This window comes from Tamandua tetradactyla, chromosome X (genome assembly GCF_023851605.1).
Source record: "Tamandua tetradactyla isolate mTamTet1 chromosome X, mTamTet1.pri, whole genome shotgun sequence".
Taxonomy (NCBI): Eukaryota; Metazoa; Chordata; class Mammalia; order Pilosa; family Myrmecophagidae; genus Tamandua; species Tamandua tetradactyla.
In genome coordinates this window covers 58,848,306-58,864,947 of record NC_135353.1, presented here as the reverse complement: position 1 = coordinate 58,864,947, position 16,642 = coordinate 58,848,306, and the positions used below count along the sequence as shown (strand labels likewise).

General features: G+C 39.1%; 1 protein-coding gene across 2 annotated transcripts in view; it reads right to left on the bottom strand.

The window, feature by feature from the left end:
* Positions 1-15,867, bottom strand: part of DCX (doublecortin) — a 137,614-nt gene extending 121,747 nt beyond the window's left edge. The window contains exons 1-2 of one of the 2 annotated variants that reach the window (XM_077145097.1): positions 15,486-15,867; positions 7,130-7,470 (exon numbers count right to left, since the gene is read on the bottom strand). In XM_077145097.1, coding sequence (XP_077001212.1) covers positions 7,130-7,470; positions 15,486-15,849 — 705 coding nt within the window. In that variant the 5' untranslated portion in view covers positions 15,850-15,867. The remainder of the gene's footprint in view (positions 1-7,129; positions 7,471-15,485) is intronic. The other variant, XM_077145096.1, reaches the window with a different exon arrangement.
* Positions 15,868-16,642: the final 775 nt, after the last annotated feature.

Below are 16,642 nucleotides of genomic sequence, written 5' to 3'. Positions count from 1 at the left end.
AAAATATTTGCAAATCTTATTTTGACAAAGGGCTTGCATTCAGAATATATAAAGAACTGTTACACTCAATAATAAGAAGACCAATAACTCAACTTTAAAATGGGCAGAAGAATTGAATAGACATTTCTCCAGAGAAGATAAGCAAATGGCCAATAAGCACATAAAAAGATGCTCAACATCATTAATCATTAGGGAAATACAAATACAAGTCAAAACCAGAATGAGATACCAATTCACACACACTAGGATGACTTAAATAAAAGAAGACAGACAATTGCAAGTACTGGCAAGGAGAAACTGAAACCTTCATACATTTTGATGGGAATGTAAAATAATACAACCACTTCGGAAAACAGTTTGGCAGTTTCTTAGAATTTTAAGAATAACATGCCATATAACCTAGCAATTCCATTCCTAAGAATCTTCCCAAGATAAATGAAGATATATGTCCACATAAAAACCTGTACATGAACATTAATATCAGTATTATTCATAATAGCCTGAAGTGGAAACAATTCAAATGTCCATCAACTGATGAATGGATAAATAAAATGGTATATCAATACAATGGAATATTATTCAGCAATACAAATAAATAAAATGCTGATACATACTACAACATGGATGAACCTTGAAAATACTATACTGAGTAAAGGAAGCCAGACACAAAGGTCACATTTTGTATGATTCCATTTATATGAAGTATCTAGAAAAGGCAATTATATGGAACAGAAAGTAGATTAATGATTGTCTAGGTCTGGGTGGGAGGAGGGTTGGGGTGTGTTTCAGAGGTGATAGCTAAAGGGTACAGAGTTTCTTTTTGGGTTAATGAAAATGTTCTACAATTTATCATGGTGATGGATAGACAACTCTATGAATGTACTAAAAGCTATTAAATTGTACACTCAAAATGGCTGAATTTTATCTCAATAAAGCTGTTTAAAAACCGTCTTGGGGGGCAGGCCACGGTGGCTCAGTAGGCAGAGTTCTCACCTGCCATGCTGGAGACCGGGGTTTGATCCCTGATGCCTGCCTATGCAAAAAAAAAAAAGCTTGTTTTCGGAAACAATGCTTTTTATGTCATTTTGAATGAATAACAACAATGAGAAAGATGAAAATAAGAAACTAAGTAAAAAAGGGCAGTTGCTTTGCAGATTGGTAATGGAAAATCCCTAATTGATGAGCCTCTTCAATCTATTCAAGAAATAGTAATTAATTTAGCTCTTCTGTTAACCCTCCATTTGACAATGATCCTTTCCCCGCACTGAAAATAGTATCACTGTGGTGGAGACACCTTAATAATGGCACTTGTCACAATTTTTGCTTTCTTTATGAGTCCCCTACCATCTACCCCTCATGCAATACACACTGGAAAGAAAAAGAGGTCAAATCGAACTTATAAGTTTGAAAATATTCCTTGGTCATGTCATTATAGGCAGCAAGAGAGATGTATGTGCATATAAGAACTGTGAAAATATCATTTAGTGACCATTCTAGCAAACAATATATCCACCAAAGTGAGTTGTACATCATGTTGGAGATTCCAGGAACATAGAGAGGGGAGGGAGGGCACTTTGAAAAGAATAGTGGCTTGGTGAAAATATGTCTAGACAGAACCAACACTGTAAGAAAACTACTCTGTTGTCACAGAGTTAGACATACCCTTAAAGGTCATATACTAATCCCCTCAAAAACTAAGGTCCAGAGAAGCTGATAGAGAGTAAAGTTAAGACTAGAATTCAGGCTTTCAGTATCCCAGTGTCAGGCTCTTTCTACTTCGGGAATGTTAGATATCCACAGACTATTCAGTATAGAAGAACGGAATGCTAAACAAAGCTTTTGATTGAAATCATCCTTCTGTCCCAGCCTCTCCTCTTTCACTGCTCAGAGCCAGAAGCATCTCATCAACAATAAAACTCTAAGAGGATACATACTGAAGGAATGATAGATCACCAGGCTCTTTTCCTTCTGGAAGGATGTTGTATTTTGTTTGGTTGCCTCTGTCATAAACCCTCTTTTTTTTTGGTGTGGAAACCCCCTTTTAAAGTGCAAAATATATCTCGGCATTAGGCATCATGAAATACAGGCCACATATGGGGAGACAGTTTGCAAGTGGTGTCCATTCAAAGAGCTCAGCCTGGTTTTCCATCTCAGCTCTTTTCTATTTCATGCTCAAGTCAATCCTCCCAAAGGCTGGCTCCAGCAATCTGTGTAAAGTTGAAAAGGGGGAGCTTTTGGCAATACAAACATCATCTTCCAAACTTGATTTTCTTAAGTGAAAGTCAATGGTCAATGTCTACCCTCATGGTGTGTGTGTGTATGTGTGTGTGTGTGTGTGTGTGTGTGTGTATGTGTGTAATCCACGGGCATGTGGCCTTTTCTATTGAGCCCAATCATGACAAACAGGGACATAACATTAGTTGCATAGAGAGGTTGGCTCTAGAAGAGCTGAAGTTTAGGGAATAAAAGTCAAACCAGATGTATCTGGAGGGGCAGAGATGGTCGGGGAGAGAAAAACTGGCTACATAGGCAAAGGAAAAACACATCCACCTTGGAAAATTCATCCAATATTTCCAAGGTTAAATCAACCTCTCCTCCTGTGTTTCCTGCAAGTGCCTGTCTACTTGCAGAACCCAGTTATTTAGAACGGCGAGATGAAAGGTACAAGGCTTTCCTAGAATACTTTTCAGCAGTTCAAACATCCTTCGTGCTCTTATCTTCCTATTCCATCATATTATACTTCAAAACGTTTCCTTAAAAAATCTGTTCTGGCCTCTAAGTCCAGAGAAGCTGAAAGAGGTCTCTCCTCTGTTATTCTGAAGCCAAAACTCCCTGGTCCAAGAAATTGGTACTAGAAAGGTACAGGCTGAACTAAAATAAATTCATCCTGTTGAAAATTGGCCTAACAAAGCCAATTATTATCCTCTAGGAATGTATTTTGAGGCAATAGCTAATCTTTGCCTGCACAGACCTTGGGTAGGGAAAAAACTGCACCAGACATGCTAATCAGTGTAGCATGAAAAAGGATGGTGTGAGGACCAGCTGCACCCCAGTGTATGATGCCAATTAGCTGGAAGTCTGTTATTAAATCTCGCAGTTCTAACAGAAGCACCATGCTCACTGCTTTACAGGATCAAACTTAAGGCTTCACTATCTATCTAATTGAGCCACTACCACCAATTGAACCAGAAATTTGGATTCCAGTTTTTATACATCCATGACCGTTATACATTGAGGTCAATGTGGAGGTTTGATTATGGAAATGAATACTTGGATAATTTTATTGACAGCACAACCACTCCAGTTTCCAAAGAATCAAAAGAACAATCTCACCTGAGAGTGAATGCATTGTCATTCAGCCCTTCATTAGGCACTCTTTGACCTCCTAGAAATCCATTTCAAACCCTGGGAGTAAATAGAGTCCTACCAGACACTCCTTATTCCATTAAGACTTTCTTATTGAGATGAGGAATAAGTTGGGACTCCTTCCTACTGGTAACGGTTAACTTCCCTGTCTACACAGACCACAAATATCTAAGGGACAAGAGGTTAGGAAAGTATTCTACCTTGGCAAAACATAACTCCTGAAAAGATCAAGGGCTCCAAAAGTACATCCAAACAAAATAAAAACAGAGGAAGAGATGAGAGCTATATCTGCAGATGCTTGTCAATCAACATAAGCCAATCAGTCAAAGCAACAGAGCAGAAGCAAAAATAAACCTGGGGGAAAAACAATTGCTTTGCTAAAGTAATGGCCTTGATTTCATGATTAAACCATTCCATAGCAAATGCTTTTATCCATAGTTGTCCTTTCCAACTTAGTGCCTGCTGCCATATTTAGCCAAAGACAAGCATGGAATTTTATCCAAGCAAGTCCAGGACATTGCAGCACATGTGCTTCAACCTCCATAGAGGAATATCATATTCTCAAGTAGTAAGAATACTCACCAGTAATCAAAGTGTTAGGCAGGTGTTATAATTGGAACTGTCATCACTAGAATTGAAAATAGCCTGCACTCCAAAATTTCAAATTTGCACCAAATTCAGTACCTATTTTGTCATCAGTAGATCGTCCCTGTAGCCCCAAATTTTATTATTTAATTTTTATGGTATAATCATACAACGTATGATTTGTAGATTGCCCCACATATACCGATTTTACCGTTGACGTTAGGACAGTTCCCAATCCTTCAGCATCTTCTTTAAACTGTATTTCTTGGGATTCTCTCCTGATATATATGTGTATGTGTGCACATGTGTGTGTATGTATGTATACACACATAAATGTATGTATATATAATTTCTATAAGAACAGTTCTAGTTAAGTAAATGAGAAATTCTGAGTCTAAATTAAATGTGTTTCCTTTCTACAGGACTTCTCAGAACATTTAATATGCCAATGAGTTCTGTGAATGTCTAAGAATCTCTAAGAAAGGCATATAATTTGGAGCATTTCACAACCTTATTTGATCACAGTACCCTATTTATAAAGAGTTTCTGGGGATGGGAAGATGGGAATAGTTCTCCTTAGAATATACTTTAGGAAACATTTCTTTGAATGTCTGCTCTCTTTGACTTCCAAGTAAGCAACAGATAGGAACGTGTCTGGGTGGCCAAGATACTCTTTTGGAAGTCCCCTAACTCCTCTGATAGATAGTGTGTGGGGTATTGAAAACAGAGGACTTCTCAAAATATCTACCTCAGCCATGTGAGAATTTCTTTATTTCAGTTAATTCAATTAACAAACATTTATAAAGCATCCACAATGTACCAGAAGCTGAATATTAAAAAAAATTAAGACTGCTTTAATGCTGCATAGTAGAGACACAGAAGTTGTCAGAAAAGAAGTAACATTTGAACCAGGCTTTAAAAGATGACCCTCCGTGAATTAGAGTGGGTAGAGGGATATGTTTTAAAGAGAAGGAACAATATGTTATAGAGGCACAGAGACCTGAAAGGGTATAGTTCACTCCCTGATATTTTTGTACACACACACATCATACAGTGGAATTCTATGACGTGTTTCCTAAAGAAATGGGAACCACTGCTTGAAGGAGCTGTGGGAGGCTTGCCACTCTGCATGATCTGTTGTAATAAAGAAAATCCACCCATCACAGGACTAGAACTTGTTTACCTAGGAGATGAAGATGTATCTTTATATATTATTAGTTGCAGTCACCTAGTACTTAACAGATCACAGAATGCCAGGGAGTTATATCTCCACAAAATGCTGGAAATTCATGTTAAGGATGGTGGGGGTAAAATAGGGGGAAGAGAGTTAACACTGATTAAGCACTTATTATGTGCCAGGCAATTTACACATATCATCTCTTTTAATGATGAATCGCATGATAATTGTAGGCCTATATAACTACATAGTATGTTGTAATTTATAGAGTGCTTTCATATTCATTATTTCATTTGATCCTTACAAGAATCCTGTGAGCATTGGCAGGGCAGATGTGATCAGTCCCTTGGTAGAGAGGACTATCAGGCTTAAGGTAGTTAAGTGGTCAGCACAAGGTCACATAGTAAGTGAATACGAAAACTAGAAATCAAGCCTTCTATGTCCTTGATTTGTATTTGTTCTTATTACTTCAAGAGGCTGAAAATATAGGGAAGTAGATTTATATCCAGTATAAGGAAAATCAACAGCTATTAAACATTGGAATAGGTTGATTTATCAGATGGTTGTGCAGGATAACTCTGCCTTAAGTGGAAATTTAAATGTCATGCCTCTAAAGTCACTCTCAACTCTAAGATACAGTGATTTTAAAATTCCTGGGTACTATTTCTACCAGATGAGGCTTTAGGCAATTAAGTCTGTTCCTAGTCAAGCCCTGCTTATTATATACTTGACGCTCAGAATAGAGATAACCTTAAGAGAGATGCTTGGGAGTAGGAAATTTCCCAACATCATGGGTAAAACCCATTGCTTTGGTACAACAAACACAAATAACATATAATAACCAATGCCTCCAGATGTCTCTTGATCACAAAATGATCAGGGGACATACAGAAGCTGCAAATTTATTAAAATTGCAAAGCATACGTGTTGGGTTCACCCTGCACCTTAAAACGTGGATTACATAGAATATACTGGAAATTATGAGAGAGGGCACAATTCTGCATTTGAACACTTGTCAGTCATTTTAATGTATACTGAATCTGCTTGTTTAGAATCTAAATAGCTTTGGTGTTTGGTCAAACACCAAAGTATTTTAAGAGATAGAAAGCATGGACTGATAAGAATCCACACTTGTCTTCTCTGACAGGGGACCAGGATTCTCTTTAGAGACAACAGAACCAACCCCTGTTCCAATTCCCTTGGAACATTTTTTGTTGTATATTTACAGCTCCCGATGCCCAAGAGAATGGTGCATCTGTTGGATGCAGACGCCTGGCTGCATTCTTCCCCAGATATTAATATAGGTGCACTTTAGTAGCAAAACCAATGACATGAAGAACCTCATTTGGAGGGGGAACAGATGGCAGCATCTTTCTTGGGTTTACTTTAAGATCCTAAAATAGTTTCTTTCTCACACAAACCATCAGTGGAACCAAATTAAGAGAGTTATGTCACATGGAAAAGGGAGAGAGAAAAATGTGGCCTATTTTGAGGCAAAGACAGTGAACCAGAGACTTCACTGCTTCCCCTATATCTGGCTCCTTCATAGCAGATGAGAGCCATTTTATCCTCTTTTCACCAACATGGGTGCTGAACACCAAAGAGAGGGTATATAATAGGTAATGAGTGGGCAAGTCTCAATCACAGTCACATGTATTGAAAAACCAAGGTTGCATCATGTAATAGCTAAGGATATATTCATAAGACTATATAGGGTCTAGGTTCTGACACTTCTTCTCTTAGTAGATAAGGAAGCTGAGGCTAAGTGACCATTCTACTTGGTAAATCAGAAACAGATAGGATTTCAAAGCATCAAAGTCCTCTTCCATTGCTTTGCCCCCCTCAAAATACCTTTCTTCCAAATAAAGTATATTGTATTAGATAGGAGTGATGAGATGTGGAGGAAGACTGCCCCAACTAAAAATGATGCCTTAGGTACAAGATGGTCATCCAGGGGTCAGAACAAGTGGGAAAGAAGGGCTACTCTGCAAAGGAACATACCTGTTTTCCATCCAGGGTGTAGAGTTTTTTGACAACCCCGGTCTCCAGTTTGATGGCTTCAGTGATATCTGTGAGAACTTGCTCAAATGAGTGGGCCGTCTTCTTGTTCAGAAGCACACGAACAGCCTTTCGAGGTTTCACCCCACTGCGGATGATGGTCACCAGTTTGGGGCGTACAAAGTCCTTGTTCTCCCTGGCCTGGGCACTGTTGCTGCTAGCCAGGGACTGAGGGGCTTTCATATTGGCAGATGTCTTCACATTGACAGACCAGTTGGGATTGACATTTTTGGTGTACTCCACCTTTTTAAAGAAGTTGTCTGAGGAGCAGACATAGCTTTCCCCTATGGGAAGAAAGAGATGGTCAAGTGATTTATTTAATAGCAGTTATATGGACTATTCTAACCAAACTAATGCACACAAACATTAGAATAGGACTTTTGCAGAACTGGTGATAAGAATCAAGTTAAGGTATATTTCCTATCTGGTCTCACTAACAACTTGTCCATTCAAATTCAAGAGGAAGTGATCAGCAAACTATTATTCATTATAATGGCATCTTAGTTGAAGAACCCTGTAAAGATAAGGGTCTTAAGGATAATAAACACATATAAAAATAACCTAACAGGTGGGCTTCTAAGACTTGATATGGTTTTATTGGAATTGAAATGTTTATGTCAATTTCTAAGATTCCAGAAGTCCTTTTTCATTTTATATGTTTATGGACTACTAGAGGCATTACTGAAGCATTTTAAATTTGTCCCTGATTTTTAACGTTCCTGTCCTGGTTTTGGACTCATAGCCCCATCCTTTTGTTACATTATGAACCAAGGAGAACTTCCAGAGGTAAGACTAAAAATGTCTCCAATTCAAAATGACCCAAGTAACCCTACATATACAGTATGGAGGTCACAAGAAGCCAGGCTGTTCTTAGTACAGGGAATGTGGCTAAGTGACAGAATATTGAAATATGAAATGTAAGTGTCTTTGTGTGTATGTGTGTGTGTGTGTGTGTGTGTGTGTGTGGTGAATGTGTAAATGTGTCTATACTTGTGACCTACACTGCTTACCCCCATATCCAGGAGGAAAAGCTATTGAATAGCAACCTGTTCACATACACACACACACACACACAGCATTCATTTTGCTTGCAAGTATGGCTCATGGTTATAAATCAACTGTCAAACCTTACACCCTGCCTGAAGCTGGAAAAATACTTTCCCATGTTTCCACCACCCACTCCTCATCTTTCCATACTCTCAAATTCTGCATACTGTATCTATGTATCCAGGGCTGTCTTCACCAGTTCTCACCCTTGGCTGCCACAAGTAATGAGATAGAGATGTGAGAATACATTATATAGCCTGATTTATGGACTAGAGGGATTTAGCATAATTTTCACATTTACCTTAGGTTGGAGGAAATAATATAGCAGAAGAAACACAGGGACGAGAAGCAAGAGAAGGGGAATGAACACTAGGAACTAAAAGCTGGAGAATATAGGAAGAGGGGTAGACTTAGACTGAGGGAGAGAATATTGGAAAATGTTGTATTTGTTGAGTAAAACATATTAGCTTCAAGGTATAAGGAAGTTCATTCAGAGGTTGAGCTTCTGAAAACTAGTGTGATTTAATCAGGCTTAAGTCATCAGTAATAACTCTAAATAAATAAATAAGCCTTAGCCTGTGCAAAGAAAGCATTAAACACAATTATACCCTGATGCCTTTTCTCCTTCCCTTGATCTCAGCGGGAGAACCACACAGAGACATTCAGAAACACTGGGTTGATAACTCACTAACTTTGCAAATATTGATTGCTTTGCTGCAGCACCAAATCCTTTAAGTCATGTTAATGAATACATTTCTCAGCCAGTATCAAGAGAAGATTCGGTCAGATTGTCTAGGGCAGTTTTGAGGACATTTATGTGTGTGTGGAAGGGCAGGGTAAATGGTTTCCAAAGCACAAAAGTGGCTTCGTAAGCTTCTCTGAATCCCAGAGTCTCTAGTGTTTTATCTTGACAAGGGGACTGAGGGATGGTTTGTAGGCAAACACAGAAATCCTTGCCCACCTGGTACACACAGACATGTACAGGATAAGTTAGTCAAAGCTTCTCTCTGCTGCCTCTAGTCACCTGGGTTGGGTTGAGTTAGCCAGCAAGGGAACCAGAGAAATTAAGTTTCTCTTGGCTGGGGTCTTTAATTTGTACCAGAAAAGGATGAAAGCGTGCTTTCAATTCTTTCATATGTTCATAACCAATATCTCACACAAAATGCCCTCTTGCCTTAGAACTTCACCAGATTCACAGGCATTTTTTAAGAGGTCACTGCCTTTGAGTCAGGAGTTTTCTCTCCAGAACTTGTCAAGTACTTTGAAACCCTGTCAGACAACTGGTGGTGTGGAAATGTGTACGGTTATATATTTATGCTTTTACTCATCCAGTCTTCATGAGAGTCAGCTGTGTAGCCCTCTTAGGATTCTGGACGATTTTGCTTCCATCTCCTAAACCACTTAAGCCTCTGAACTGAGCATGAATAACCACCCCCAGATTAAAATGAGCATAATGGCAGATAGCATCATATGGCACCCAAGAACTTTCCAAAGAGCTCAACCTTCAGCCAAATTTTTGTTAAGCACCTTCTGATGGTACATTTTAGTCACCCCACTTTCTCCTTTTGGCCCCAATACAAAATAGTGAAAAAAGGCAGCTAATGTGCTGTCTGTCAGAAATGGATCCTGGATCTATCTCCAACATTTCCTAGTTGTGTGTCCTTGGATATGTTACCTAACCTCCCTAGGCTTTAGTTTTCTTGCCTAAAAAATGGGGATTATGATAATAAAAATACTTACCTTATAATTTTGTGTTGAGGCATAAATCATATGATGGATATAAAGTGCTGAGCCCAGAACCTGACACATTGTAGGCACTCAATAAATTCTAGCTATCATTATTATTTAAGCCCTAATCTGAAGGAATAGAGATGACATCAAGAGGAAATGAGCAAAGAGATGAGGAAGAAAGAGGTAAGAGAAAAGAAATGAAAGGGGAAAAAGTAGAATTTGAAGGAAAGAAAAGAGAAAGAAGCAAGGACAGCCATTTAGGAACTGAGCTCTGATCACTCTCTTAACTTGAGCACTGCCCACACCTCAAATAAAGAACTCCTGCTGGTTGAAAGGAGGCCTCCAGTTGCTGCTGCAAATGCCAAATGTGGGAGTACTACAGCTAACACCCAGCAAAGCCATTACTGTCACTGCTGATGCCAACTGAGGTTAGGGTATTCATGGTGCTTAAAAGCAGTAACTCAGGAATTACTGGATTCAAATTCCAGTCAGGCATTTATGAGCTATGTGATCTCAGACAAATCACTTAATCTATCTGAAACTCAGCTTTTCCCTCTATAAATTGAAGGTATTGTACAAGGTGATATATGAAGTCCCTTCCAGCCCTATATGAAGGATTTTCCAGGTCTGTAAGAAGGAGTTATCTTCTCTTTTCCATCTCATATAGGTTTTGAGAAACAATATAACAAATCTGGTACAGCTTTAAATAGAGGTTATAGAAACAGAAGAATTAGGTACCCACTAACAAGGACTCTCTAATTCTACCACTGGAAAGCCATCAAATGTGTTGCTTCTCTAGACTAAGGCTTCCTTGTTCTGATCTTGCAAATGTTTGTTGTTAGAACTCCATGCTTCTTGCACATCTGAGCAGCAGCCTGGCACTTGGAACTGGGTGAGATGTGTTGCTCTGGGTTCCCATCCTGCCACAGATTCCAGGAACCGTTTCCCACCTACTAGGAGCCTGGAAGGAATGCTGGTTTCAGAGCCAAGCATGGCGACAATTTGCTGAAATTGACAACGTGGTTCAAGGTGAGGGTGTAAGGAAATGAAGTCATGGAAGAGCAGCTGAAAGGGCAGGAAGGGAAGGAGCTGTGGGCTCAAGATGATCTAATGTCTACCTCATTTCAGTTTCACGAGAGCTCCATTTTCAAAAGCAATAAACATATTTACAGCTTCTCAGCGCAATACCCTCCGGCCTGGTCTATCTCCTCTTCTCTAGGGCTTCCTGACTCCAGAAAGAAGATATTAAATGCTACTTCATTGTATTATCATACCAATTAACAATGCATCCCTCCAAGGTATCTTAAAATTCTTTTCTTTGGCAATGCACTTGCTTCAGTATTTAGAGGATAAATTAATGAGGAAGTGGTTTCCTCTCATTGGAACAAATGAGCTATGGAATAGGACCTGGATCATAGCTAGTGTCACCATACACCTCACATTTTCCATGACTGTCCCAATGGTAAATGCTCTGCCCTGTGGTCTGAGTAATAATGCTTAAATTTGTGCACAAAGGCTTGACTAGTCATAAATGATATCCCTAAGATTGATGTGGGTACTTGTATGCAAGGAAGTGGGAAGAAGAATGGAGAGGATGTGAAGGAAAGGAGAAAAAATCTGCAAATGGTGAGTTAAGCAAGACAAAAGAAAAGCCATCAGTGAATTAATTCAGTGAACTACTGAGAATACAGTTAATGAGTACCATATCCTATATGGCCTGCTAAGAGTTTTAGTATTCCTCTGGAGCTATGGGAAAGCGCCCTTGCTACTTCTAGTATCCAGCAGCATACACTAGATTAGAGGCATTAGAAAAAGGGGTGCCACAAAGCCAGAGTGATTACTACCCAATTGCTTTTCATTTAATTTCATTTTAGGCATAATATTTATTAATATGGCCATTTGGAAACATGTTCCATGCTCATTATTCCTTCAAGAACTAAAAATCTAAAAACAAAAACCAGGGTTTCTCTATTCCTAGGAACACCCACCACTGTAGTTAGCTGAATGGGTCCATGAGATCACCTAATTCAATTCTTCCCAAGTCTAAATGCTCATAACAATTAACTGGGGAGTTTTTAAAAAGACAGATTCCTGAGTTCTAGCCCTGGGGATTATGATTCAATAAATCTGGGGTGTGGCCCAAGCATATATATTTTTCTAAAGTTCTGAAAGATTCTGAAAGGCAGACAGATTTGGGAACCACTGGATGTTCCAGCCCCTCATCAGCATCATCATTGGTATTATTAGAATAAAATTATTACTAAATTTATAGCATTAATAATAATAGTACCTTGTAGCTGTAATTTTCCCTTGTCAATGTGTTTCATATCCATTTTCTAATTTTATCCCTATCTTAAGAGACAGAGAAGGAGGGTTTTACTTGTCTCATTTTACAGATAAGAATACTAGTCACAAAGGATAAACAAGATGTGGCCCATCCATGCAAAGGAATGTTATTCAGCAATAAAAGAATGAAATGCTAATCCACACTACAACATGGATAAATCTTAACATTATGCTAAGTAAAAGAGCCTTCTCACAAAGGGCTCTTTTATTGTACGACTCAATTTATTGAAATGTCCAGAAAATGTAAATCTATAGATACCTAAATAGATTAGTGATTACCTACGTTCTGGAGAGGTTAAGGAGAAAAAGTGAATGAATGACGGTTAGTTTTTACAAGATTTCTTTTGGGATTGATAAAATGGTCTAAAAATAGATTACGGTTAGGGTTGCACCCCCAGGCAAATTTTCTAAAAATCATGGAATTATACACTTAAAATGAGTGATCTTTATGGAATGCAGATTCTACCTTAATAAAATCATTTTGTAAAAGAGAGAACATTAGTCACAGTGATGTTAAGAACAACCCAATGATCATGTAATAGCCAGCTATAAACTAGGACAACTCAAAAAATAATAGCTACTTTTTACTGAGTGCTACTGTGTGCCAAGCAGAAGGCTAAGCAATTCATATCCATTCTCTTATTTAATACTCAATGCTGCTATTCCAAATTTATGGATGAAAAAGTGAGATTCAGGAAATCTAAATGGTTTTCCCAAGGTCGCACAAAGATAGCCGGTAGCAGACCATGGATTTGAAGCTAGGTTTGTCTGATTCCAAAGACTTCTCTTCCCATTACAATCTCCTGCTTCTGTGACTACAACTCAATTACTCTGATTCTTCACTGTGGGATCTTTCCAAACTTTCCACCTGCTTTCAACTTTAAACCTCATGGGAAGCAAAGTGTATACATTTTTGATCTTTCATTCAACCTCTTTCAAAGGTGAACAAGTGAAGTGAGGGGACTTCTGACCCATCCCTATATATACTGAGTGGTTCCAAAGGACAAAATAGGATAAAAAAACATTTTCTCTACCTTCCTCATCCCAGTGGTAGTGGGAAAATTGTTCACATTTCTCAACATTTTCTCAGAGATTTCCTTGACTGAATGGGCAGAACTCAATATTAGTAGGGCATCAAGGCCTACTGCCTGTTGTAGATGAGAAATGAACAAATGCAACTAAGCCGAGTCACATGGATGTACCATATAGTCACTAGGATGTACCACTGTTTCCAGAAGTGGTTGATGAGTGGAGTACAGTCTGGCAAGACCCAAGGGAAAAGAAAGCTGCAGTCTCTTCAAAATTACATTTATTAGTTAAAATGAAGTGTGTCTTTATCACCAGACACACTCTCAACACATACACGTATACACAAATCCAGGGAGAAAAATCAAAATCAAGATCAAGGACTTGCCTTTGAGCAGGAGATATTAAAATGGATTTGTTGGAGAAATCTATACATGATACTTCTCATATCAGGCACAAGAAAGCATTCTAATCCTTGTTCCTAATACAACGCTGTTTGGTTCAAAATACTGCCTTAGAATACACTGTAGCATTCAGAAGATCACAACTGGTGACTCAGGGTGCTTTTTTATAAAAAATTATTAAAAAAAAAAACCCTGAAACTCAACTGAGAAATGGATTTTACAATGACAAAAGAAACACACCCAATTGATAACTTTGTTGGACAGCTCCCGCAACACGCCCTCGTTTACCCTGGCTCTCCTTTACATTAAGATATGTGCTCAGACAGGTCAGGAAGGGTCTAGAATTAACCTCTGTCTGACCATCCAACACACGATCAAGTAACTTAAGCCTCCTTGAGGTTGCCTTTCAAGGTCAATTATGCAGAAAAACCTTAGCCTTAAGGTCTGAGACCTAGATACAGCAATTGGATGCTCATTGTCTCTCATAAGTAACCGGAACTAATCACTTGGCCCAACTTGGGAAATAGCAGCTACTTGAGAGAACTGTGGTCTTTTACAAAGGAAGCCCTGCGTTCTCCTTTGTCTAGGAACATAAGAAACCTAGAAGCAGTAAAGCGGAGGCTGGACACTCTCATACCAAGTTATTTAATATACTCTAGCTCCTTCCTTTTTGGCCATTTCAAAATTTGGTTTCCCTAGATAACTGCCTGCTCCAAACTCATCTTTGCTTAGGGAATGGAGAGAGTGATGAGGAAGGGCTGGAGAGTGTGGGAGGGGGTTCGGGTGAATATTTTCATTATCACCACTCCTTTAGGCTGTCTTTTAAATCATTGTTTCAGGTTAAACTGATCATATATGTTATAACCATCAATTTAAAAGTAGGGGTAGGGAAGTATTCTCAATATAATTGATTGGATAAGATAGAATATTAAGAACATTTCCCAAGATCTATTTATTAGATAATCAAGAAGACTTTAAGGCTGAGGAACTTTTGGCAAGAGCTTAGATTTTTCCCTGTTTTGCTGGTGGGTACAAAGGCTGACGTATTTGCAGCAATCTAGTTAGAAAATAGAGTCCAAAACCACAATCTACCGAGGTTTGAAAGGAATTTAGATACAGTGTGTCAGTTCCTATTCTAATAAGAAAAGTCTTTTTTAAAATACCAGACATACCTACAGCTTTCTTTGGCATTTCTCCCAGTGACCTCAGCCTAAGGGACACACCCTGAAGTGGGCTTTTTAGAAGCAACAGCTGAGCATTGGCCAATTACCTAAAAGTATAATCATCTGTGAATATGTCCAGTAAGTCCTGCTTTTAAGGTACATATTTCCAATGAGTTGCAATTCACAAAATAGTCTCAGCAGTTCAAAGGAAACTTGGCCATAATTCCGTCTCTCTGCTAACCCAACCAACGTTTCTTCCTTATAACACCTCTAATTATTTTGTGGTCTGCCTCAATAATGCTACTCAGGGTTAATTATGAACAAGAGGTAGCGTAAATGCCACATTTCAGATTTTTCTTTGTATACTCTGGTGGATTAGCACACTGCATTATCACTTCCACCCCAGAAGAAACTAAGGATATAAATGGTGATAGTGCTGTTAATACGTGCAGAATAAGAAATCTGAGCATTAACTCATTGACAAACATATTTCCTAATTTCTTTTGATGTAATCCAAGAAATGTAACTATAAACAATGGTGTCACCCTCCCCTCAAGGACCATCACCCACCCATTGAATTACCTTCCTCTAGTTCATCCATGCTTCCAATCTTTCTGGATCCATCAATAGTGTAAATGTATCGCACTCCTTGAGGCAGGTTGATGTTGTCAGACAGAGATCGAGTCAGGTCAGCCAGCAAGGCGTCGAAGCTGCGAAAACGGTCAGAGGACACAGCGTACACAATCCCCTTGAAGTAGCGGTCCCCATTGCGGTAGAAACGTACCTTCTTGGCTTTCTTTTCATTACTCAGTGCCTGCAAGGTTCTGGTTCGGTAGAAGCTACAGTGGGCACTGTGAGTGGGACTAGGCAGTCCATTCATCCGTGTGCCTCGCATGTTCCTGGATGTCTTATCTCTTTCGTCAAAGTGTCCAAAATCAAGTTCCATATTTTGGTGGAATCTCAGAGACCTGAGGGTTGGAGAAAGGGGTGGGGGAATGAGGGGTAAAGAGAGGAAAAGAAAAGGGTATGAGAAGGAAAAAAAGAATAGAATTTAAATATTAGCCAGATCCAGATTCAGATCAGCTGCTTGTGAAAAGAACTGGTGGAAAAAGCCTGTGACCCATCTGCTACTTGCCACTGACCTGCAGGAATATGGATCTTAATAGAGAAGAAGGAGGAGCTAGGGGGTGTTGGTGGTTGTGGGGGCTGGGATGAGAGATAGGGAGGGAGGCACTTCTGGCACTGTTCCAAGCAGAGGAAAGGGAAGGATTTTGAAATAGCTTAAAACCCTGAGACTTAGTGACAGTGGCTCCTATCAAAATGTAACTTCGGGCTAAATACGTTTAAACTGGCATCTGTTTCCTCACACATGCCCACAGGACTAACAATTGTAAATGAATCCACATTCTAACAAAATTCCCTTTGAAGAGAACAAGAGTTAGCCAAGGTTAGCATCTCTAGTTTAGGAAGCAGTCTTTGCATCTCAATACAATGACTGAGAAGGAGAGTGTTTTAATTTTATTCCAAACCCTCTTCCCTGCACTAATGTGTGCATCCCCTCCCCCCAGAATAAACCAGGATTCTCATTTAAAGGAACAGCCTCCAGGGACTAGCCAGCGTCTTTGTGCTATTCATCAAACCCTTTCCCCACCAAGCTGGTGCAGCTATCCAACATTCATAAGAAATAAGCTGGAAGAAAAGGATTAGAAAAATCCGTTATTTAACAAGTTATTAGGTCT